Source organism: Pristiophorus japonicus, chromosome 15 (genome assembly GCF_044704955.1).
Source record: "Pristiophorus japonicus isolate sPriJap1 chromosome 15, sPriJap1.hap1, whole genome shotgun sequence".
Taxonomy (NCBI): Eukaryota; Metazoa; Chordata; class Chondrichthyes; family Pristiophoridae; genus Pristiophorus; species Pristiophorus japonicus.
Genome location: NC_091991.1, coordinates 105,275,118 through 105,299,715, shown reverse-complemented (window position 1 = coordinate 105,299,715; position 24,598 = coordinate 105,275,118). Strand labels below are relative to the sequence as shown.

The 24,598-nt window shown below is 44.8% G+C and overlaps 1 protein-coding gene across 3 annotated transcripts in view; it reads right to left on the bottom strand.

Moving 5' to 3' along the window:
- The window catches only part of prkar1b (protein kinase, cAMP-dependent, regulatory, type I, beta), a 314,879-nt gene that overhangs the window by 128,836 nt on the left and 161,445 nt on the right, over window positions 1–24,598 (bottom strand). For all 3 annotated transcript variants that reach the window (XM_070900752.1, XM_070900754.1, XM_070900753.1), the window contains one exon: window positions 20,887–20,948. In XM_070900752.1, coding sequence (XP_070756853.1) covers window positions 20,887–20,948 — 62 coding nt within the window. The remainder of the gene's footprint in view (window positions 1–20,886; window positions 20,949–24,598) is intronic.

Sequence of the window (24,598 nt, the reverse complement as noted above, 5' to 3'; positions counted from 1 at the left end):
GCCTGGATGGGTCGGAGAGGAATTTTTCCAGATTTTTTCTCCCTAAATTGACCTGGGTTTTTAATCTGGTTTTTGTCTCTTCCAGGAGATCACATGGCTCCGGTTGGGATGGAGTGTAGAATGTTTTAGTATAAGGGGCGTCGCAGTTGTGGTGAGGCGGATTGGTTGGGCTGGGTGTTCTTTGCCTTTCCGTCATTGTTCATAGGTTTATATGTAACCTTCAGGGCTGTTAACCAAGGGCCTTTTGGCTCTTTGTCGGCCGGCGCGGACACAATGGGCCTGACTGGCCTCCTTCTGCGCTGTAAATTTCTATGTGTGCAATCAATTACACCCAACATGTTGATGAGAAATAGGAGGGGGGCCAAGGAATAGATACTTGGGGGACACCAGAGGTAACGATGCAGGGGTGGGAAGAGAAGTCGTTGCAGGTGATTCTCTGGCTACGATTAGATATACAAGAATGAAACCAGGCGAGTGCAGTTCTACCCAGCTGGACGATGGTGGAGAGGCGTTGGAGAAGGAGAGTGGTCAACGGTGTCAAAGGCTGCAGACGGGTCAAGAAGGACGAAGAGGGATAGTTTGCATTTGTGACAGTCACAAAGGATGACATTTGTGACTTTGAGAGCCGTTTCGGTACTGTGGTAGGTGCAGAAAACAGATTGGAGGGATTCAAACATGGAATTGCGGGAAAGATGGGCATGGATTTGGAAGGCGACAACACGTTCAAGGACTTTGGAGAGGAAAGGGAGGTTGGCGATGGAGCGGTAGTTTACAAGGACGGAGCCATCGAGTGTGGGTTTTTTGAGGAGAGGGGTGATGACGGCAGATTTGAAGGAGAGGGGACAGTACCTGAGGAGAGAACCGTTAACAATGTCAGCTAACATGTCAGCCAGAAAAGGAAGTTGGGTGGTCAGCAGTTTGGTGGGAATAGGGTCAAGGGAGCAGGAAGTGGGTCTCCTGGTCAGGATGAGCTCGGAAAGGTCATGAGGAGAGATTGGAAAGAAAGTGGGGAAAAATGTGAGGTGATGACTGGGGCAGGGGGCATCCTTAGAGGAAGTTTGGCCCGGTGGGCTTGGGGAAGGAAGGGAAGAGGGAGAGGCCTCAATCTTGGAGACAAAGAAGTCCATGAGCTCCTCACACCTATTGTCAGAGGTGAGGGTGAAGACGGAGGAGAGGGGTTTAAAAAGACGGTTAACAAAGAGAATAGAAGCCAGAGTGAAATTAGGAAACACTTCTACACACAAAGGGTGGTAGAAGTTGCAAAGTCTCTGGCGCAAACAGCAATTGATGCTCGATCAATTATTAACTTTAAATCTGAGATATGAAAGCATTTTTAAAACCAAAGGTTTAAGGGATATGGGCCAAAGGCGGGTATGCGGAGTTAGATCGCAGAACAGCCATGATCTCATTGAATGACAGAATAGGCTTAAGGGACTCGATGGCCTACTCCTGTTCCTATGTTCCGATAGAACTTTAACAACATCAGTGCACATTTGAAAGAGGGCCTGACTGGTAAGTTGATTTAACCCGCCTCAGATGCTCCAGTTCCTTATCTTGAAGACCGACCAGAAACCCTTCAAGGTGTAAATGGATATACAGTAATACGTATAAGCTTTTAATGGCCGCCTCCTTTACAATATGCAATGGATCTGCACATTGAAGCGCCAAACATCCGATAGTCACCAAGTTATGGGATGGCACCTTCTTGCTAACGTCAAGTTTCTCCAGGTAAAACGTGGCCTTACGCTTAACATCCGTAAGACAAAGGACCTCCACCAGCCTGTCCTCGCCGCACTAACCCCCAGTCATCAAGATTCATGGCGTGGTCCTTGACAACGTAGACCACTTCCCATACCTCGGGAGCCTTTATCAACAAAAACAGACATTGATGCGGAGATTCAACATCGCCTCCAGTGCGCCAGTGCCGCCTTTGGCCACCTGAGGAAAAGTGTTCGAAGACCAGGCCCTCAAATCTACCACCAAGCTCATGGTCGACAGGGCTGTAGTAATACCCGCCCTCCTGTTTGGATCAGAGGCATGAACAATGTACAGAAGACACCAAGTTGCTAGAGCTATATCACCAACGATGTCTCCAAGATCCTGCAAATCCCCTGGGAGGACAGACGCACCAACATCAGTGTCCTCGCCCAGGCTAACATCTCCAGCACTGAAGCACTGACCACACACGATCAGCTTCGCTGGGGAGGGCACACAGTGAGGCGTGAGTCCGGGGTCGGAGGCCTATAAAAGGCCGCGAGAGGCGTCGGGAGTTCGTTGGTAAGGCGTGAGTCCGGGGTCGGAGGCCTATAAAAGGCCGCGAGAGGCGTCGGGAGTTCGTTGGTGAGGCGTGAATCCGGGGTCGGAGGCCTATAAAAGGCCGCGAGAGGCGTCGGGAGCTCATTGGTGAGGCGTACTTGTGCAGCTACAAGGAGAAGGCAAAAAAGAAGTAGAAAGAAACAAAGGTGACGTCACAGCCTAGGGGGTAAGTGATTGGTGAGTAGTTTTTCTTTTTCTTTTTATATTAGTCAGTAACTTTTAACATTGTTGTTGCCAATTTAAGTGTATCTAACGGTTAAGTCATGGCAGGAAAGCTCGGTCGGGTGTTATGCTCCTCCTGTACCATGTGGGAACTCAGGGAGACTTCCGGTATCCCTGGCGACTACGTGTGTGGGAAGTGTATCCGCCTTGAGCTCCTGACGGTCCGCATTGCAGAATTGGAGCTGAGGGTGGATTCACTCTGGAGCATCCACGATGCTGAGAATGACGTGAGTATCACGTGTAGTGAGTTGGTCTTGCCGCAGGAGAAGGGTCCACAGCCAGATAGGGAATGGAAGACCAGCAGGAAGAGTAGTGCAAGGAAGGTAGTGCAGGGGTCCCCTGTGGTCATCCCCCTGCAAAACAGATACACCGCTTTGAGTACTGTTGGGGGGGATGACTCATCAGGGGAGGGCAGCAGCAGCCAAGTTCATGGCACCGTGGCTGGCTCTGCTGCACAGGAGGGCAGGAAAAAGAGTGGGAGCGCGATAGTGATAGGGGATTCAATGGTGAGGGGAATAGATAGGCGTTTCTGCGGCCGCAACCGAGACTCCAGGATGGTATGTTGCCTCCCTGGTGCAAGGGTCAAGGATGTCTCGGAGCGGGTGCAGGACATTCTGAAATGGGAGGGAGAACAGCCAGTTGTCGTGGTGCACATTGGTACCAACGACAAAGATAAAAAAAAGGATGAGGTCCTACGAAAAGAATTTAAGGAGCTAGGAGCTAAATTAAAAAGTAGGACCTCAAAAGTAGTAATCTCGGGATTGCTACCAGTGCCACGTGCTAGTCAGAGTAGGAATCGCAGGATAGCGCAGATGATTACGTGGCTTGAGCAGTGGTGCAGCAGGGAGGGATTCAAATTCCTGGGGCATTGGAACCGGTTCTGGGGGAGGTGGGACCAGTACAAACCGGACGGTCTGCACCTGGGCAGGACCGGAACCAATGTCCTAGGGGGAGTGTTTGCTGTTGGGGAGGAGTTAAACTAATATGGCAGGGGGATGGGAACCAATGCAGGGAGACAGAGGGAGACAAAAAGGAGGCAAAAGCAAAAGACAGAAAGGAGATGAGGAAAAGTGGAGGGCAGAGAAACCCAAGGCAAAGAACAAAAAGGGCCACTGAGCAGCAAAATTCTAAAAGGACAAAGGGTGTTAAAAAAACAAGCCTGAAGGCTTTGTGTCTTAATGCAAGGAGTATCCGCAATAAGGTGGATGAATTAACTGTGCAAATAGATGTTAACAAATATGATGTGATTGGGATTATGGAGACGTGGCTCCATGATGATCAGGGCTGGGAACTCAACATCCAGGGGTATTCAACATTCAGGAAGGATAGAATAAAAGGAAAAGGAGGTGGGGTAGCATTGCTGGTTAAAGAGGAAATTAATGCAATAGTTAAGAAAGACATTACCTTGGATGATGTGGAATCTATATGGGTAGAGCTGCAGAACACCAAAGGGCAAAAAACGTTAGTGGGAGTTGTGTACAGACAGTAGTAGTGATGTTGGGGAGGGCATCAAACAGGAAATTAGGGATGCATGCAATAAAGGTGCAGCAGTTATAATGGGTAACTTTAATATGCACATAGATTGGGCGAGCCAAACTGGAAGCAATATGGTGGAGGAGGATTTCCTGGAGTGCATAAGGGATGGTTTTCTAGACCAATATGTCGAGGAACCAACTAGGGGGGAGGCCATCTTAGACTGGGTGTTGTGTAATGAGAGAGGATTAATTAGCAATCTCATTGTGCGAGGCCCCTTGGGGAAGAGTGACCATAATATGGTGGAATTCTGCATTAGGATGGAGAATGAAACAGTTAATTCAGAGACCATGGTCCAGAACTTAAAGAAGGGTAACTTTGAAGGTATGAGGCATGAATTGGCTAGGATAGATTGGCGAATGATACTTAAGGGGTTGACTGTGGATGGGCAATGGCAGACATTTAGAGACCGCATGGATGAATTACAACAATTGTACATTCCTGTCTGGCGTAAAAATAAAAAAGGGAAGGTGGCTCAACCGTGGCTATCGAGGGAAATCAGGGATAGTATTAAAGCCAAGGAAGTGGCATACAAATTGGCCAGATATAGCAGCGAACCCGGGGACTGGGAGGAATTTAGAACTCAGCAGAGGAGGACAAAGGGTTTGATTAGGGCAGGGAAAATGGAGTACGAGAAGAAGCTTGCAGGGAACATTAAGGCGGATTGCAAAAGTTTCTATAGGTATGTAAAGAGAAAAAGGTTAGTAAAGACAAACGTAGGTCCCCTGCAGTCAGAATCAGGGGAAGTCATAACGGGGAACAAGGAAATGGCAGACCAATTGAACAAGTACTTTGGTTCGGTATTCACTAAGGAGGACACAAACAACCTTCCGGATATAAAAGGGGTCAGAGGGTCTAGTAAGGAGGAGAAACTGAGGGAAATCTTTATTAGTCGGGAAATTGTGTTGGGGAAATTGATGGGATTGAAGGCCTATAAATCATCAGGGCCTGATGGACTGCATCCCAGAGTACTTAAGGAGGTGGTCTTGGAACTAGCGGATGCATTGACAGTCATTTTCCGACATTCCATTGACTCTGGATCAGTTCCTATGGAGTGGAGGGTAGCCAATGTAACCCCACTTTTTAAAAAAGGAGGGAGAGAGAAAACAGGGAATTATAGACCGGTCAGCCTGACCTCAGTAGTGGGTAAAATGATGGAATCAATTATTAAGGATGTCATAGCAGCGCATTTGGAAAATGGTGACATGATAGGTCCAAGTCAGCATGGATTTGTGAAAGGGAAATCATGCTTGACAAATCTTCTGGAATTTTTTGAGGATGTTTCCAGTAAAGTGGACAAAGGAGAACCAGTTGATGTGGTATATTTGGACTTTCAGAAGGCTTTCGACAAGGTCCCACACAAGATTAACGTGCAAAGTTAAAGCACATGGGATTGAGGGTAGTGTGCTGACGTGGATTGAGAACTGGTTGTCAGACAGGAAGCAAAGAGTAGGAGTAAATGGGTACTTTTCAGAATGGCAGGCAGTGACTAGTGGGGGCCCCAGCTGTTTACATTGTACATTAATAATTTAGACGAGGGGATTAAATGTAGTATCTCCAAATTTGCGGATGACACTAAGTTGGGTGGCAGTGTGAGCTGCGAGGAGGATTCTATGAGGCTGCAGAGTGACTTGGATAGGTTAGGTGAGTGGGCAAATGCATGGCAGATGAAGTATAATGTAGATAAATGTGAGGTTATCCACTTTGGTGGTAAAAACAGAGAGACAGACTATTATCTGAATGGTGACAGATTAGGAAAAGGGAAGGTGCAACGAGACCTGGGTGTCATGGTACATCAGTCATTGAAGGTTGGCATGCAGGTACAGCAGGCGGTTAAGAAAGCAAATGGCATGTTGGCCTTCATAGCGAGGGGATTTGAGTACAGGGGCAGGGAGGTGTTGCTACAGTTGTACAGGGCCTTGGTGAGGCCACACCTGGAGTATTGTATACAGTTTTGGTCTCCTAACTTGAGGAAGGATATTCTTGCTATTGAGGGAGTGCAGCGAAGATTCACCAGACTGATTCCCGGGATGGTGGGATTGACCTATCAAGAAAGACTGGATCAACTGGGCTTGTATTCACTGGAGTTCAGAAGAATGAGAGGGGACCTCATAGAAACGTTTAAAATTCTGACGGGTTTAGACAGGTTAGATGCAGGAAGAATGTTCCCAATGTTGGGGAAGTCCAGAACCAGGGGTCACAGTCTGAGGATAAGGGGTAAGCCATTTAGGACCGAGATGAGGAGAAACTTCTTCACCCAGAGAGTGGTGAACCTGTGGAATTCTCTACCACAGAAAGTAGTTGAGGCCAATTCACTAAATATATTCAAAAGGGAGTTAGATGAAGTCCTTACTACTCGGGGGATCAAGGGGTATGGCGAGAAAGCAGGAAGTGGGTACTGAAGTTTCATGTTCAGCCATGAACTCATTGAATGGCGGTGCAGGCTAGAAGAGCTGAATGGCCTGCTCCTGCACCTATTTTCTATGTTTCTATGCCAGACACGAGCAATTGCTCTATGCGGAGCTCCTTCACAGCAAACGAGCCAAAGGTGGGCAGTGGAAACGTTACAAGGACACCCTCAAAGCCTCCCTGGTAAAGTGCGACATCACCACTGACACCTGGGAGTCCCTGGCCGAAGACCACCCTAGGTGGAGAAAGTGCATCCGGGAGGGCATTGAGCTCTTCAAATCTCCAACGCTGCGAGCGTGAAGAGGTCCGCGCAGACATAGTGAGGCAAATCTGTCCCAGCCCCCCCTCACCCCCGACTAATGTCTGTCCCACCTGTGACAGGGTCTGTGGCTCTCGCATTGGACTGTTCAGCCATCAAAGGACTCACTTTGATTCCCAGGGACTGCCTAGGAGGATGATGAAGTCTCCATGACCTTTTTTCGCTCTTTGGATTGGATCCCAGTCTCCATGTTCTTAAATACAGACTGAAGCCCATCCGGAGACAAATCCAAAAGTAAGCATTGCTTCAGAAGATCCTGCACAGAGGCCAGACTCATGAGGGATACACAGGCATTCATGGCAGCCTTTTGAACCAAAGAGGTCATTGTCTCTGTTGGCTCGGCCATGATCAGCATAATAAGCATGCTGGGGTGGGGTGGGCACTGTCTGTTCCTTCCCCCGGGGGGAGGTGGGGGGGACACTGTCTGCTCCTTCTCCAGGGGGAGGGGGGGGGGGGCACTGTCTGCTCCTTCCCCAAGGGGAGGTGGCGGGGCGGGGGGGGACACTGTCTGCTCCTTCCCCGGGGAAAGCGGGGGTGGGCACTGTCTGCTCCTTCCCAGGGTGGGGGCGCTGTTTGAGCACCAGCAGGTCGGCCCAAGAGCTTATTCTGCTTCCAGACCTGCTTTATTCTGTTTGGGGAGCATTTTAAATTGGATCACGGTTTGATGTATATTTATAATGAAAGTGGGAGTCAGCAATATAAAATGTTAATGAATATAAATAGGAGCAGGAGTAGGCCTTTCTGCCCCTTGGGCCTATTCCGCCATTTAATAAGATCATGGCTGATCATCGCCCTCAACGTCACCTTCCCACCCAATCCCCATATCCCTTAATTCCACAAATGTCCAAAAATCTATCGCTCTCAGTATTGAATATCCTCAAGGACTCAACATCCACAGCCCTTTGCAGTAGACAATTCCAAAGATTCACCACCATCTGACTGAAGAAATTCCTCCTCATCTCAGTTTTAAATGGGTGGCCCCTTATTCGAAGACTCTGTTCCCCTAGTTTTAGTTTCCCCTGAGTGGAAATATCCTCTCTGGATCCACCTTGTCGAGGGTTGGTGACCAGAAAACACAAAGCATGCAGGTCAGCAATTCTGCCTTTCTGATGAAAGTGCAGGGGGTGTTCTTCACTCGGTTCGATAATTTTGGTCAACAGTGTCAGTCTTTATTAAATTTAACTTCTGTCTCAAGTCCTTCACCTCCGCTTTCAGTATAAAATCTCCATGGTGATATGGCCCAGCACATTGTGTAGAATGTCGGTTTCTAGTTTGGGCAGAATGAGGTCCCGAGGACAATGTGACTATGGGCTAGAAGCTGCACTTTTGTGATTATCGCATAAAAATGGCCTTTATTTCCGGCTTGGCGTTAAAGGGTTTTCAGATCGCCGGCTTCTCTCCCATTCTCAAAGCACCTAGTTTCCACTTTTGAAAATAGGCGGTAACGTTAAATTTTTTTGACCTTCTGCCGTAAAGTGTGGCTGTCCTTAGCAACGCTCGATTCCCGCGATTCTGGAGGTAAAGGGTCACCATGACATGCGCAGAAGAGGAGACCGAGAGAGAGGGAGCTCAGAGGGATTGGGTGCGGTGTGGCTGCTTTGGGAAGAAGGAGGGAGACTTTAGAGCTTCACCGCAAGTAGACAAACAAAAAGTAGCTGTTACCAACCACATATTTGACCGAATTTGCCCTATAATGGAGGGAGAGGAGGAGGCATCACAGCACGCTGTGGAGACTGACGCTGGAGAGAGCAGTGAGGTGGGAGAGGAGCACATTGGAGGCTGCAAAATAGCCAGGAGGTTCTCGGACGAGGCAAATGCCTCCCTCTTGCAGGAGGTCGAGTTACGCTGGGGTGATTTGACACGGAGGGAGTGGGAAGCCCACCCCAAAGGCCTACCAGAGGATATGGACCGAGATAGCAGAGGTGGTCTCGTCGGCGACCAACTAGGTGCATGAGGGCAGTCAATGCCGCAAATGATGGAACGACTTTGTGGGATCCGCAAGAGTAAGTATTACATTGATTTAGATGTACTTACAAATCAAATTATATAAATATATAACAGTCATGAGTGATTATCAGCAGATGTGAGGTCTTTCACTTTTACCGGGAATGTTTTACTCAAAGCCTGCAGTCATGGTGTACGTCTTTAGGTAAAGAATGATAATTATCATAACCGACAGACGTAATCATGATTATTATGTGTTGTATCAGTCTCTGTGACAGTACCTAGCAATGATATCATGCAATGATCTCATGCCATGTCATCCTGTCCCCTTTTACAGGAGAAGCTATCGATAATGAGGTCCGTGCAGAGGCGAACGGGTGGGGAACCACCAGCCCCCAGCAACATCACTGACATAGAGGAAGGTGTACTCGCACTCATCGGGAAGCACCCCCGGACGCATCTGCAGACCCTGAAGTGACGCCACGTGAGTAAAGCTTACACCATTGTGTGATGTAAAGTCAATAGATCCCACACCCACTCATATCCAAACAATCATATATGATAGATGATTTCTAAAATTGTCATAAATAATAGCCGAATGAAAATCATTGGAATGCAAATAAATTGATGGTCATGAAATGTGATGTCTGTGATGATTTTGATAGCGGTGGTGCTTTTGTCGTGCATATACTGTGTGTAGCGCTGGACTCACATTGTCACCCTAGCATCACGACCTCTTCTGATAACCTCATTTGTGTTTTGTAGCATAGCCAGCAGCGCGTCCCAAGGCAAGATCACAGAGGCCAGAAGGTGGGGGCGCGGGACAGGAGTCGGCGGACAATCCTACTACATCTGGTGCTGAGGAGCTCCGATTCTTGCCCGTCAATCCGCTGGATCTGCTCTCCACGGATGAGAGCGCTGACTTCGAGAAATCTGCATCGCCACGCTCCAGAAGCCCTTCCATCCCAAGGCCATCTAGTGGTCCTCCGGTTATTTCCGCCTCCACTCTGGAGGTACCGGCCTCAAGCAGCTAGCCACAGGGTACCCCATTTGTCCCCAGGACGGCGCCGACCCCACAGAGGTCGCGTGGATGCGGCAGGTCTGTTCCACGAGCGCTACATGACAACGGAGAGATGGTACAGTTGTCCAGGAGGACTGTAGACATTGGTGACCAGCTGCAGACATTGGGGCCTCAGCTGTTTACATTGTACATTATTGATTTGGACGAGGGGATTAAATGTAGTATCTCCAAATTTGCGGATGACACTAAGTTGGGTGGCAGTGTGAGCTGCGAGAAAGATGCTATGAGGCTGCAGAGTGACTTGGATAGGTTAGGTGAGTGGGCAAATGCATGGCAGATGAAGTCTAATGTGGATAAATGTGAGGTTATCCACTTTGGTGGTAAAAACAGAGAGACAGACTATTATCTGAATGGTGACAGATTAGGAAAAGGGGAGGTGCAACAAGACCTGGGTGTCATGGTACATCAGTCATTGAAGGTTGGCATGCAGGTACAGCAGGCGGTTAAGAAAGCAAATGGCATGTTGGCCTTCATAGCAAGGGGATTTGAGTACAGGGGCAGGGAGGTGTTACTACAGTTGTACAGGGCCTTGGTGAGGCCACACCTGGAGTATTGTGTACGGTTTTGGTCTCCGAACTTGAAGGACATTCTTGCTATGGAGGGAGTGCAGCGAAGGTTCACCAGACTGATTCCCGGGATGGCGGGACTGACATGTCAAGAAAGACTGGATCAACTGGGCTTGTATTCACTGGAGTTCAGAAGAATGAGAGGGGATCTCATAGAAACGTTTAAAATTCTGACAGGTTTAGACAGGTTAGATGCAGGAAGAATGTTCCCAATGTTGGGGAAGTCCAGAACCAGGGGTCACAGTCTAAGGATAAGGGGTAAGCCATTTAGGACCTAGATGAGGAGAAACTTCTTCACCTGTGAAATTCTCTACCACAGAAAGTTGTTGAGGCCAATATATTCAAAAAAGAGTTAGGTGTAGTCCTTACTACTAGGGGGATCAAGGGCTATGGCGAGAAAGCAGGAATGGGGTACTGAAGTTGCATGTTCAGCCATGAACTCATTGAATGGCGGTGCAGGTTCGAAGGGCCGAATGGCCTACTCCTGCACCTATTTTCTATGTTTCATCGAAGCATTGGGGGGCATATCCCGACAGCTGGCCACCATCTCCAGCACCATGACCGAGCACATTCCGCGGATGGCGGAGTTCCTGGATGCGATAGCCAGGAACACTGCTGGCACAGGCCTCCCAGTGGTCTCTGGGCGCGGCACTCCACCCCTAGGTTCCGCACCACCACTGCTGAACGACAGCTGAGAGCATGGACCAAGATCCTGCTTCTGCATCAGAGAATGTTGCCCCCTTGATACCCCCCCGCTCCCGTACCCGTCCAACGACCGCATCTACCTTCATCTCCCATCCCCGCCAATGCGGCACCGCCTGAGGAGCTCCTCGGCCAGGCGCCGTGAAGCGGAAGGGGAGGAGAGGGGGGGGAAGGAAAGTGAGGTGCATGTGCGTAGGTGATGGCTGTGTTATATCTCCATCTGGGTGTATGCAATTTGTTGCAATGTAGGGCTGGGGACCACGCTCCTACTTTGCCTTTGTATTCTGTGTTGCTGCACATGTTGACCATGTGATTTATGTCAATGGTGGAAAAAGTGGGGTATGGGTGGGGGTTGGGTGTTATTGCCTGTGGTGCTTATGATTTCAGATCAATGTTGGTATAAAATTTTTGTTGAACATAACCTTGTTTCGCATTGTCTCAGATAGCTGCACTGTTGTACACTGGTGATTTCTTAACATGAAAGGGTTAAATACAACTTAACACCAATTAATATAAACTTTAACTGGCACCAAGCTGATGGGCACCATTGATGTCTGAGCTGCACACACACACAGCAATGTTTCAGTAAATATGTTCTTCACGACAAAAGAAAGTGTGCGGGCGGTATTATTGAATCACGGCGTTAAATCAGTGCGGAAATTAACGCTGGGCTATATTATGGGCGTTGATTTTGCCAATTCTGATGATTCTGCCCAAAAAAAATGGGCGGGTGGTAATATATTTTCCTGCCGTTAAGCACATGGGGAACGCAACGTTTGGTGCTAAGTTTCCTAAAAATGGGCGTCCGTTTCCATTTTATGGCTAAATGGGCAATATCTGGGTGTCATTTCAGCAGTAAAGTGGGCGTAATGCATGCAAAAAAAGTGCAGGTTCTAGTCCCATTATCTGTCCATAGCATAAAATGAGCATGCTTTTAACTTTTATTATTTCATTGTCACCCTGGTCCTTAATAAGGTGGAAGGAATGTAGGGGCTGAAATTTCCCCTTCCCTTAAGGCCTGTTACCACCAGAAATCGGTGGCCACGCTATGGAGTGAAATGGCCGCCTATTTTTCGTCGAAAGGCCGCCATTTTGAAAATTCCGCTCCTGCGGTATCGCGACGGTGATCCGCTCCCCCACTAACGCTCCGCTGCTGCCAATCCGTCCGAAGTGCGCCATAAGAGCGCGCATCACCGATGTGCCCTGCTGAACGCAAAATTACGACGAGAAAATCTTGCTGCCGCCGCTCAGTGCCACCGACAGCTTTTTCTACCGATGCACTGTGTTTGGAGTGCTTCTAAAATGGCAGTGCGGCTGCCATCTTATTGTTTTTGTTAGCCGTCTGCTATGTCGGGCCGACAATTATGCCCCCCCCCCGGGTTTGGCCGGGCCGCCAACAGGCAGTCTGTCATCCCGTCTTGGGTGCCAGGCCGCTGGCCCCACCGAGACCCTCCCTGATGGGCCTAACTTAAAGAATCACAGCGGCTCTCCCCTTTTTAAGTGAAGAGGAGAGGCGCGGTGATACGCCAGCTATGACGTCATCAGCGCTACGCTGATGAATGACAGCGGCGGACAGTCCGCCCGCCCCCCCATTTCCGCCCCTCTAGTGTGCGAACTTCCGCTCTCCGCCGCACTTCTGCCCCCATTATGACCGACTTCCGGGCCACTGGGGGAAAAAAAGCCAAAGAGCAGAATTTTGCTCTAGAGGCCAACGCATCGGTTAAAAATGGCTGAAACAGGGTAGGTGTGCCATGTTGCCGGCAGTGAGCAATTTTGGCCCCTTGGTGTCTTTGAACTATTTAATTTTGTGAAATTCTTCAGTATAGTGAGCATGGTGTCTAAGTGGGTTGCAGCAGTTACCAATTCCTGCAGCTACCCCGTCTCTCTCTAAATCTTCATTGTGTTGAACACTCTGTAGCAACTCCTGAAGAAGTTTCTTTATTATTTCTTTATCCTGGGTCAATTGGAGCACTCTCCCTAAACACTTGTACAGAAAACCCCTCTAGTGAAAAAGGTGATAAGCGTGAACGCACTTGGTCATTTCTTCAATTAGCTGGACGATCCAAACCTCATCTGCGATTATCTCCAGAGTTTGAGACAAAACCCTCAACAGTTTCCCTTCCCATTCATTCTGGAGTTTGGACTGCTCTGAATTCTCCCACAAGAAATTAACAAAAATTGGGAGTTCCTTGTCCCATAGTCTCGCTACTGCTGGGTGGATGTTCATTCCCAGGATATGTAGTAAGCTCAGAGCAAGAGCACCTCTGCCTTTTCCCTGACGCAGAAAAGAATACACGGTCGATAGCCAACATCAGCAGTGCACACAGCTCAGGAACATTTGGATAGTCCTCCCAATGAAGAACAAATGTTGTCTTCCCAGCTTTGACTTTCTTTATTCCAAGGTACACTCAGGAACCGCAAACTGTTGTAAAGGCATTAGTGTACTTTACTGTGATCTTAAACTCTGGTAGGTAGGGGCAGAGATGATCGCCAATCGATAAAGTCACCATCATAAGAACATAAGAAATAGGAGCAGGAGTAGGCCACTGGCCCCATCGAGCCTGCTCCGCCATTCAATAAGATCATGGCTGATCTGATCTTGGCCTCAACTCCACTTCCCTGCCCACTCCCCATAACCTTTGACTCCCTTATCATTCAAAAATCTGTCTCTTTCCACATTTAAATATATTCAATGACCCAGCCTCCAGAGCTCTCTGGAGTAAATAATTCCAAAGATTCACAACCTTCAGAGAAGAAATTTCTCATTTCCATTTTAAATGGGCGACCCCTTATTCTGAAACTATGCCCCTAGTTCTAGATTCCCCCACGATGCGAAACATCCTCTCTTCATCTATCCTATCAAGCCCCCTCAGAATATTATACTTTACAGTAAGATCACCCCTCATTCTTCTTAACTCCAATGAGTATAGGCGCAACCTGCTTAACCTTTCTTCAGAAGATAACCCCCTCATCTCAGGAATTAATCTTGTGAACCTTCTCTGAACTGCCTCCAATGCAAGTATATCCCTTCTTAAATAAGGAGATAAAAAACTGTACGCAGTACTCCAGGTGTGGTCTCACCAACGTCCTGTACAGTTGTAGTGGGACTTCCCTACTTTTATATTCCATCCCCCTTGCAATAATCTTGGCGGTTTCCCCGTTTTTTTGGCGCTATCCCCTCCATGGGAGATTGGCAAGGCCCTCCCACCAGCGGTTTGGAAGGACTGCTGGGGAGTGTCCGCCAGCGTACAATGCCGAAAAAAGTCCTCCCACCCGAGATTCATCCGAGCGGTCCTTTGCGCCTGCAGGAGAAAAGGCCGCCTCATGAAAGCAGGTCTTACCTGGACGGTAAGTATGAAGACCTGCAAGAAAAGGTAAGTGAGATTTTTTTTTAAAAACTTCTTTTGCAACGATTTTGTGTCAAAGGATCCTCTGAAGGTTTTGTGATTTTTTTTTTTGTATTTTATTTTTTTGAGCATTTTTTTTGTGTGTTCCCTCCTCCCTGGGCCCGACTCCAGCCTCAGTGTAACTTTCTCCAGGATTCCATTTGCCGCTCAGAATCGGCATGTAATGCCCATTTTTAACACTGGGCACTGTTCCTCCTTTTTTGATCAAAGTACCGTCGGTAAATGGGCGGAACTTGCCTTTGATCAATTTCGACCCCCTAGTTTTCTCACCCTCAAACTGAATTTGAAATTCTACCATGCTATGATCACTCTTCCCAAGAGGATCCTTTCCTATGAGATCATTAATGAATCAAGTCATCAATTTCACCAATCCTTCGCAGTCTCCTTAGATCGTTATCTGTAACCACGTCCACCATTAAATTGTAGGGCTCTTTGCTTTCTCTGTTCTAATACGGAGGACTTTGCAGGCGACTGGACTGGATTTGCCTTTGTTGTGTACGAAGTCGGTGCCTTGTTGGATGCCGGGTGGTCTGTCCAGTTTTATTCTCATTCGTTTTTCGTAGTGGTTTGATACAACAGAGTGGTTTGCTAGGCCATTTCAGAGGGAAGTTAAGAGTCAGCTAACATTGCTGTCGGTCTGAAGTCACTTACCAGACCAGGTAAGGACAGCAGGTTTCCATCTCTTCCATCAAGACATGAGTAAACCAGCTGAGTTTTTACAACAATCCAGTAGTTTCTTGGTCACCATTGGTGATACTAGCTTTTTATTGCAGATTTACTTAATTAACTGAATTTAAATTCCACAACTGCCACGGTGGGATTTGCTGACTGGTCTGCAGCTGCGGGTTTATCCTTCTCCCTTTTTTTGAACAGGGATGTAATAATTGCAATTTTCTGGTCCTCTGACACCACTCCCAAATCAAAGGAGGATTGGAAGATTGTGGCGAGAGCCTCTGCAATTTCCACCCTTACTTCCCTTAAGCAACCTAGGTGACTTTTCTACTGCCAACCTTTTCAATATCTCCATTTTATCTTATCCAATTTATCTACTTCCTCCTTTACTATGATATTAGTGAAGACAGATGCAAAGTACTCATTTAGTACCTCGGCCATGCCCTCTGCCTCCACAAGATGTCCTTTTTGATCCCCAATAGACCCCACCCTTCCTTTAATTACCTAATTACTATTTATATGTTTATAAAAGACTTTTGTGTTCCTTTTATGTTACCCACTAGTATTCTCATACATTCTCTTTGCCTCTTATATCCTTTTTCAGTTCTCCGCTGTAAGTTTTGTATTCAGCGTGGTTTCCCACTGAGCTATGAATCCAACATTTAACATAAGCTTCCTTTTCCTGTTTCATTTTAATCGGTATATCTTAAGTCATCTTGGGCTCTAGCTTGAGCTGGATGCCTTTCTTGCCCCCTTATGGGAATGTGTCTAATCTGTACCCAAACTATGTCCTATGTAAGTGCTGATGATAGGAGATATCTGGGGGTTTATGCATTTTATAGTATTTTAAAGCTTATTGAAATTTTGCCTTTCAAACCAAAGTATGTTTTCGTGGAAGGGTTAGAGATTTTAAATTCAAAAACAAAAGACAATTAATACATTACAGGCCAGTTAAAATTAATGCATTAACATGCACCTGCTAAAATAATGAACAAAGGAATATCGTATGTATAAGTTTTCACCCACTAATATTATCAACAGCAATTTCTAACTTCTTGTTCTTTAAACTTGCCAAAAAGGTTTATTTCATTCTATTGGTAATAAAATTAATTACACAATGGAATCATTAACATAAATGAAGTGCACAAAAATATGGTTTCCACAAACAAGCGTAGGGAGCTGGACGGTACAGGTTAGATGCGGGAAGAACGTTCCCGATGTTGGAAGTCCAGAACCAGGGGACACAGTCTTAGGATAAGGGGTAGGCCATTTAGGACTGAGATGAGGAGAAACTTCTTCATTCAGAGAGTTGTTAACCTGTGGAATTCCCTGCCGCACAGAGTTGTTGATGCCAGTTCATTGGATATATTCAAGAGGGAGTTAGATATGGCTCTTATGGCTAAAGGGATCAAGGGGTATGGAGAGAAAACAGGAAAGGGGTACTGAGGTGAATGATCAGCCATGATCTTATTGAATGGTGGTGCAGGCTCGAAGGGCCTACTCCTGCACCTATTTTCTATGTTTCTATGTTATGCTCTTGGGTGCAGCTTAACAGATTCCCTCCAGTCTGGGGTTTGCTACATGGTTATTGATTATTGTCATTCTTTATATTACCCTAAATATGGGGATCGCCGTGTGTTTTTTTTTTAAGTATCTGCATTTCCACTCTGCCCGTTACTTCAAACCTGGCAATTCTACCAATGCAGTGACCGGAATCCTCAATAAGGCCAGTTAACGTCTTCATACCAAGGAACGTCTTCCTTTTCTCAAAAAAGTGTCTGCAATTAGTCTTGAAGAAAATAAAACTTCATATAAGGCAACAGCCAGGCATCAAGTTCCTTTGAGTAAAATAATGGTCCTGAATTTGCGGTCAGAGGCTTCCCGCAGGGAAATGCCTTCAATCCGCAAATGAAATGCCCAAGTACCTGGTGGTCCAGGAGATACACGGTCCTGGGTCTCTCTGGGTACCCGTGGGTAGAAGCCCACATATCTCGGGGCACACGTGGTTTGCAAGCGCCCCTGGGATCACATGGGCTGGCCCAACCAATAAAAGGGAATCCCCATTCATGCTCATGGAGATTATGTACATACGGAATCCCCATGAGCATGAATGGGATACCCAAAAAAATAAATCTACACAATTACATTTTTTTTTAAATTACATATTTAAAATGAATTAAAATGCCATTTAATTAAATATTTGAAACAAAAATTAAATTTGTGGAAAAATAAATTAGAGACTAAAAATAAACGTATTAATCATTTTTATATTTTTAAAACTCTTATGCTGGTAAAAGTAGGTCTTGCGCCAGCTTTTACCAGGCGTAAATATTTCACAGGCATTCGCGGATGCCCTTTTCCCGGGGATGCATTGGATCTGTCAAGAAAATGAATGAGAGATCCCAGAACTCGCGTAGCCCTTATGGATGCGTTTGCACCTCGTCTGCGCCCGTAGGGGCCGTAACCCTATCTTTTTAAAAGCTATATTTTTGCAGTTTATTTGTCACATACAAATTCCTTAGGAACAAACACTCAATAAAACACCTGCAACTGCAATTCTCAGAAATCATTAGCTCAGCTTGAACTGTTTTGCTTCAATTTGTACGCAAATAATTTTGGGAGAAAAGCTTGCTGTATAAAAAAAAAAAATTCTCATCTCCCCTCTGGTTCTTTACCAATTACAGGTTGAACCTTCCTTATCCTAAACCCTCGGGACCTGGCCTCTTCTGGATAAGGGATTTTTCTGGACGAGGGGTGGTCACGTTAAATTGGATGGTACACGTCATCATCATAGGCAGTCCCTCGGAATGGAGGAAGATTTGCTTCCACTCTAAAAATGAGTCCTTAGGTGGCTGAACAGTCCATAAAGAGAGCCACAGTCCCTGTCACAGGTGGGACAAATAGTCGTAAGGGAGGGTGGGACAGATTTGTCGCACGCTCTTTCCGCTGCCTGCACTTGATTTCCGCATGCTTTCGGCGATGAGACTCAAGGCGCTCGGAGTCCTCCCGGATGTACTTTCTCCATTTAGGGCGGTCTTTGGCCAGGGACTCCCAGGTGTCGGTGGAGATGTTGCACTTTATCAGGGAGGCTTTGAGGACGTTACAAGGTACAGGTAACTGAGCAAGGAGATATCAGGACTGGCTGACTTGGGACTGGGAGTGCGGCAGAGAAATCATGAGAGGGTGTGGGTGGATGGATCGCAGGGTCAGGCCAGCAATTGCGGGAGTCGGCAGTGAGGAAGGACTTCAATTTATTCATGTCGGAGCTCTGCGCATGTGCCACCCGGTGGCCGGGAATGGTTCTGAGGTTCAACCTGTATCTTAAATCGGAGTCCTGTGGTTACTAACCCTCCTGCGGTGTAAACAGTTTCTCCCTATATGCTCCATCACAACCTTCTGACTCAAGAACGAGAGTGTAGCCACTAACCCACCGCTGACACTTTCCCATTTCACCACAAATCTCTGCTGAGTGGGAAGTGCTCAGTGTGGCGTTGCTGGGAGGTCAAGAGTGGTCATAGCCATAGGAATAACCATGGAGAGAGTGTCTTGTTGTGGATCTCACATAAAGGGTGACCACTTTGGGGGTGTACCAAAGGCTGAAAGCATCTAGTCAATCAGACTTCAGTATAAGTCTAAATCGTCAGAGAAGGATGGGAGTACAAATAAATAATAAATCCAGAGATGGCTATATGTGGCATGAGTGTCTGTCTGATCATATGTTGCCCGAAGCTAGATATACAAGGCTGGCAGCCCTTATATACTGAATTCTCATTTACCCCTCAGACATTACTAGTAAAGGTGACTATAAATTGATGTTAAAACCTGCCTTAAACAACAGCATACTAGAAAGAGTATTTCCTTTGGAAGACCAGTCCAAACAATAGCATTCAGTAATTGGTCTCTGTGGTGACCTTACAAATTAAGTCTCAGGCAACCTTTTGATGTATGCCCATTAAATATCCATAGCATAAATGGAGCTAAAGATCATCGACCTGAAACGTTAACTGTTTCTCTCTCCACAGATGCTGCCTGACCTGCTGAGTATTTCCAGCATTTTCTGTTCTTATTTCAGATTTCCAGCATCTGCAGAATGTTGCTGCTTTTAAAGCTTTTTATTTGGTGGTTATCAAATTGCTGTCACAATCTAATCAGAACCTGCCTCTCAGGATCTGAATCAACCAATCAGGAATAGATTCTGTCAGGGATACATTAACACATTTGTACACTTTTGTGTAGTACATCAACACACTTCTTAAAACCGCAGCTATTACAAGTTACCTGATTCTTGCATTGCACCAGTTATGCTGCATACATATGCATTTCTGGTATCAGTGCAGCGCCCTCTTGCACCAAATGCGCAGCAAAAAAGCAGACTCTTGCACTACTCGGAAAATTATCTGGAAGAGATGGTCTTGTAATATTGAGAAGGAGCACCAGTTATAGTATATAAAACCAATTGGAGTGAAGCTCCATAGGAAAACATAAGCTTTCAAAGTTTAAAACCAAATTATTCACATTTTAATGTCGCCTGATCACCTCTTTCCAATTATTAAAATTATACTGACAATATTTGAAACTCTGTCTTTCTCAACTTCAAGATCCAAGCAGGCAGTGAAGCATAGCTTCCAGTATGCATTGAGATAAAACTGCATCAATAATTTACCTCTTTTTGCCACATAACACAGGCATTAACAATTTAGATTTACATAAGCCTTTCGACTCTGATGTTGGGTAATTGAAAGATGGTAGTTATCTTAATGAATCAAAAGGAAGACAAATCCGGTCATCTGTAGTAATGATCTGAAAGAGGGGATTCCAGATTTTCTTAAGAGCATCTCTCACTACCTCCATTAATAGGCTGATTCTTGGAGATTATAAATTCGTTGCCAATAGTTCATGTGGTATAACTATATATGGTGTTTAACTGGGCAAGATGGTATTGTTAGCTTTAATTGAAATATTTCACTGAAATCACTTACGAATTAAAATTATTGATATGTGAAATTAACTAATTATATAACATTTTTACATGCATTGATATATAAAAGAGGAACGAGAAAGAAGTACATATTGTTTTTTTTCTTTTTAGGTTTTTTTTAATATATAGGGCTGCTGGAGAATTGCTGATTGATGTGGTTTGGAATATCAATGGGAAATCCATAAATCCATTAATAGATTAAAAAATGTAAAGTGGTTTGAAAGCTAAACCTCAACTACAATATGACCGTTAATAGGGAAATAGGTTGTGCTTTGATGATTCCCACAAACAGACAATAAAATAAATTACCAGATAATTTATTTTTGGTGGTTTTGATTGAGGTATAAATGTTAGTCAGGACCCTGCTCTTCTTCGAATATTGCCACAGGATCTTTTAGGTCCATTTGAAAGAGCAGTTACAGCCTTGGTTTAACAGCTCACCCGAAAGATGGCACCTCCAACAGTGCAGCACGTCCTCAGTGTGCTCAAGTCTCTGGAGCAGGACTTGACCCATGGCCTGTGACAGAGGCAAGAGTGCTACCACTGAGCTAAGGCTATCACTACCTGGGCTAACATGAAATACTGGAGGGGTTGTCTACACCCAGTGGAAATCACAACCTTCAGGAGAGAAGAATATTGTAAAAAAAATAAAGCCTGGTCCAGAAAAAACAGGTATTTGCACTTTTTTACTGTTAAAACTGGAAAAAACCCTCCTACAAAGTCTTATAGAACATTACCTTGCTGAATGACCGTTTCTCCTGCAATGTGGGTTACTGGAAACATGGCATCAAAGATGTCACTACAAGGAAATGAAAAGATAGAAGAAAACTGAGTGTTGGTTTAGAAACTTAACACACAATTGAGATTTCTTTAAAAACTAAAGCTGATTATTGAAATTATCCTTTATCTCCATTTCTGAAGAATATCTTTTATTGGAGATTATCAAATTGTCAATCTCCCAAAAGCTCTTCTGACAGAATTACTTTATTATACAAGTAGCAAATGGACAGAACAGAAAGAATCACTATTGTTTTATATAAGTTCTGATGAATGTTCCAACAATTTTGTTTCTCATCATTTCTTAGATCCAAGTAAAGGCTGCCAGGCCAAAAGGCAGAATAAATGCAGTAGTTTGGACTTGCAAAGATAATCTCCATTCATCCATTCTTTTTATAATGGATCATCGGTCTGAATCAAAATTCAGCTTTTCAGACATATTATCTAAATGCAATTGTGTACTGAATGCATTTGGGAACTACCCTATAGTCAGTTATACCCAACATCAGCCAAGTGGATTATATTTTTGAATTGTACACAGGAAACTCAGGAGCCAGTCAATGAATGTATGGGTCTTATGACAGCAATTTGAAAGTACAGTTTATAGCCAACAGAAACTATCATCTGTGAAATATAACTTTGGGAATAAGGTATATTGTTTGGTCATGCTGACATTGTGGATTTTACTCTTGTTTACCATCAGAGGCCAGGAAGAAATTTCAGACTCTGCTCACTTATTCGAAGTTTTAGCCATGGTTATGGAGCAAGAACTGCTGATGATATGAATAGTATAAAGTTGTTAAAATTTGCAGGCTCAATGTACTGAATGTTGGATTACCTACTTTGATCCTCCTCATTCTTTGAATGAACTTCAATATCCACATATAAATGACTGCGAGAAAAGCCACCAGAATACTGTCTTTTGCATAGTTTGAAGGGATATTTGTTGTTTTTTTCTTCCTCTGCTACCCCCATAGACCTGATTCTGGAAGCATACTTCAGTTCTTTTAAAAGGAAAACCTAATAGTAGAAATGTTTCAAACATTCCAGAAAAGAAGCCCAATTTGCTTCGTATGATACTTTCAGATTCAGAGTTTTGGGCTGAAGACTCTGCAGGGTTTCTCCCTCTTGTTTGTATAGAATTCAAAAGCGCTGATCAATGCTCTAAGAGAGAAGACCAAAGAGCTACAATTGTCTCATCTTGAGTGATTCTAGGTATCAGGAAATAGAGAAAAGGTAGAAACAAATTTTGTGTTTCAGGCGATTGAGTCTAAGTAAGCCCAAATGTTTTAGCAGTTGACACATTTGCTCTAATTTGTTCTGAAAATTGTCACGAGATTTATTTCAGGGGAGTTCAATTTGTTGAAATGATCTGAGTAAATGTTTGATGAGGATCTATTCATAAGGTCGGATGTTGTTCCTGCTGAAGGCATTCACTGTTAAGTTCTACACCCTGGTGAAGTGCTCAAATGAGTTGAGTGTGAGTTACATGCAAATTACATGCGTAAAATCAATCCCAGTCACTTACAGCAGTGCGGTCTCCAGGCGTGATTGATGGGGGGATTACCCAGTACTTCTGAAATCTTGAATTTTGAAATCTGGAGAAACCTTCTGAATTAGGATTGCATCAATATAAGTGAGGTTTAGGTACTAGTACACTCAAAATACCAATAATTTTATTTCAATAACCTGTGTCCTAGAGGCTCTTATTAGGGTAGAAATGTTATCTCCACAATTTATCTCATCTTTAGTAAAAGGTCCAAAGAATGTTATCAACTATATCTCACGGAATTGCCCACAGCAGTTTCACCGACACCACCCATTAGAACACCAGAATCTCAAAAGGAGGAAAACATGCAATCTTGCAAGCCAGCTTGTTTAGTGTTGCTCTGAATAGTTTATGTAAGTAATATAGCCTATGTATTTGATTTTTTTTCACCTTACCTTGGACATATTACGGTGGTTTATGAAATGAGCTACTGTCTAGAAAATATTGCTGGATGAAAGGTCTCTCACAATTTATTGTCAAAATCAATTTTTCTTTAACTTTATGTTGCATATTTTTTTTAAGTCTCTAGTTAGGAGGAGGTGCACATCCCCAAGGGCAGTCATCACATTCGGCCCTAGTACATGCTCAGTTAACATCAGCTCAGGATAGGTCGGCAAGTACAAGAACCAGAATCATATTCATTCCTTAAAAGCTCATTTGAAGCAGTTTTTCACTCCCTAACCCAGTTCAGAAGTGCTATACACTCACCAGAACTGGGTGAGAGGAACAGCAGGCTCAGATGCCAATCCTTATTCTTGTAATACAGGCATTTACTGAATGAGCCACTAGATTACTTTCAGCTAACTATTTCATTACTTGAAGTGCAAGGTCTATTTGTGTAGAAGGTTAAAAATGTTTCTATAAGGAAATATATGGTCATCTCCTCAAAAGTCTGTTAAGATATACTGTTATACCTATTAGTAACCTGCACAGTGTAGTGGGTATATGACGATACATCCTTTGTAATTTGTGATCACAATAGTCTGCTGGACTTTCTTACTTATCACATCACCCATATGAGCCTTTATTTGGGGTTGACCTCCTGCACAACAGTGAATGCTATTTTGCCATGTACTTTTAGGAAGAAGCTAAAGCATAATCAAACTTTACACATGGAATTATATTTCCAAAGTAAAATATATGCCCTTACAAAAAACATGCAAAAGTATGATGAAATATATAAAAATGTCAGTTGTATCCATGTTACAACTCTTCCTTCCATTCCGTTTTGCTTCAGGCAGAGCACTGAAGAATCTCAACAAAGGCAATAGAGTCCTATGAATCAAAGCTAGACAAGACTAATCTGCTTTCCAGCATGAGTTACTATTACACAGCCAGCAATACTTGTTTGATCAGATCTTAAATATATGCTGCCACAACTAAAGCATATTCTAGTTTGCCTAAAGCTGCTCCTCTAAACTTCACAAAATAGTAACCTAGGTACCTCCAATGTAAAGAAGGAATATTGCAAAATACAAGTCCACCTGTCCCTTTCCCACAAAGAACTTACAATGACACAGCTGTGAGAGGTTGTTAGATGAACTAAAACCACCAAACGCAGTAGGTTTTTAAAAATGGTTCTAAATTTATTAAGTCTCAATAATATTCAAGCTCAATTGGCTAGGGATTCACGTGTACATTTATGTTATTTGAAAATGCAATAGTCCTGTTTGTTGTTCAATGGAAACTAGTTTTCAAAAACAAAGCCAAAGCTACTCAAAATAACTTTGATCATGGTAACCCAGTGCGCAACTAGTTTTTGAATGTAATGCACAAAAGGATAATATGTCTTTCCTTCCACAAATCTACGCATTGGGGTACGAACTATTCCGACTGCTATGTGTAGTGACATTAGAACGCCATTTATCAATAATTTCTGCATTCATGATTTGTCAAAATCGTAAATGTGCTCCAAAAGAATATGGGCGAGAAATTAAGCTCGGTAGCGCTCGTTTTCTGGGCGCTACGCATGCCCTTGGAGCTGCAAAATGGTGTCCGCGGTGCACGCGCACACTTGTGATGCGAAGCGTGCTGGAAGCCATCTTGGTGCAGGCGCATCCGCCGGAAGTGTGCAGAGCTGGCAGATCATGATGTCACCGCTGAAGCCGCCAGCGCTGCCAGTT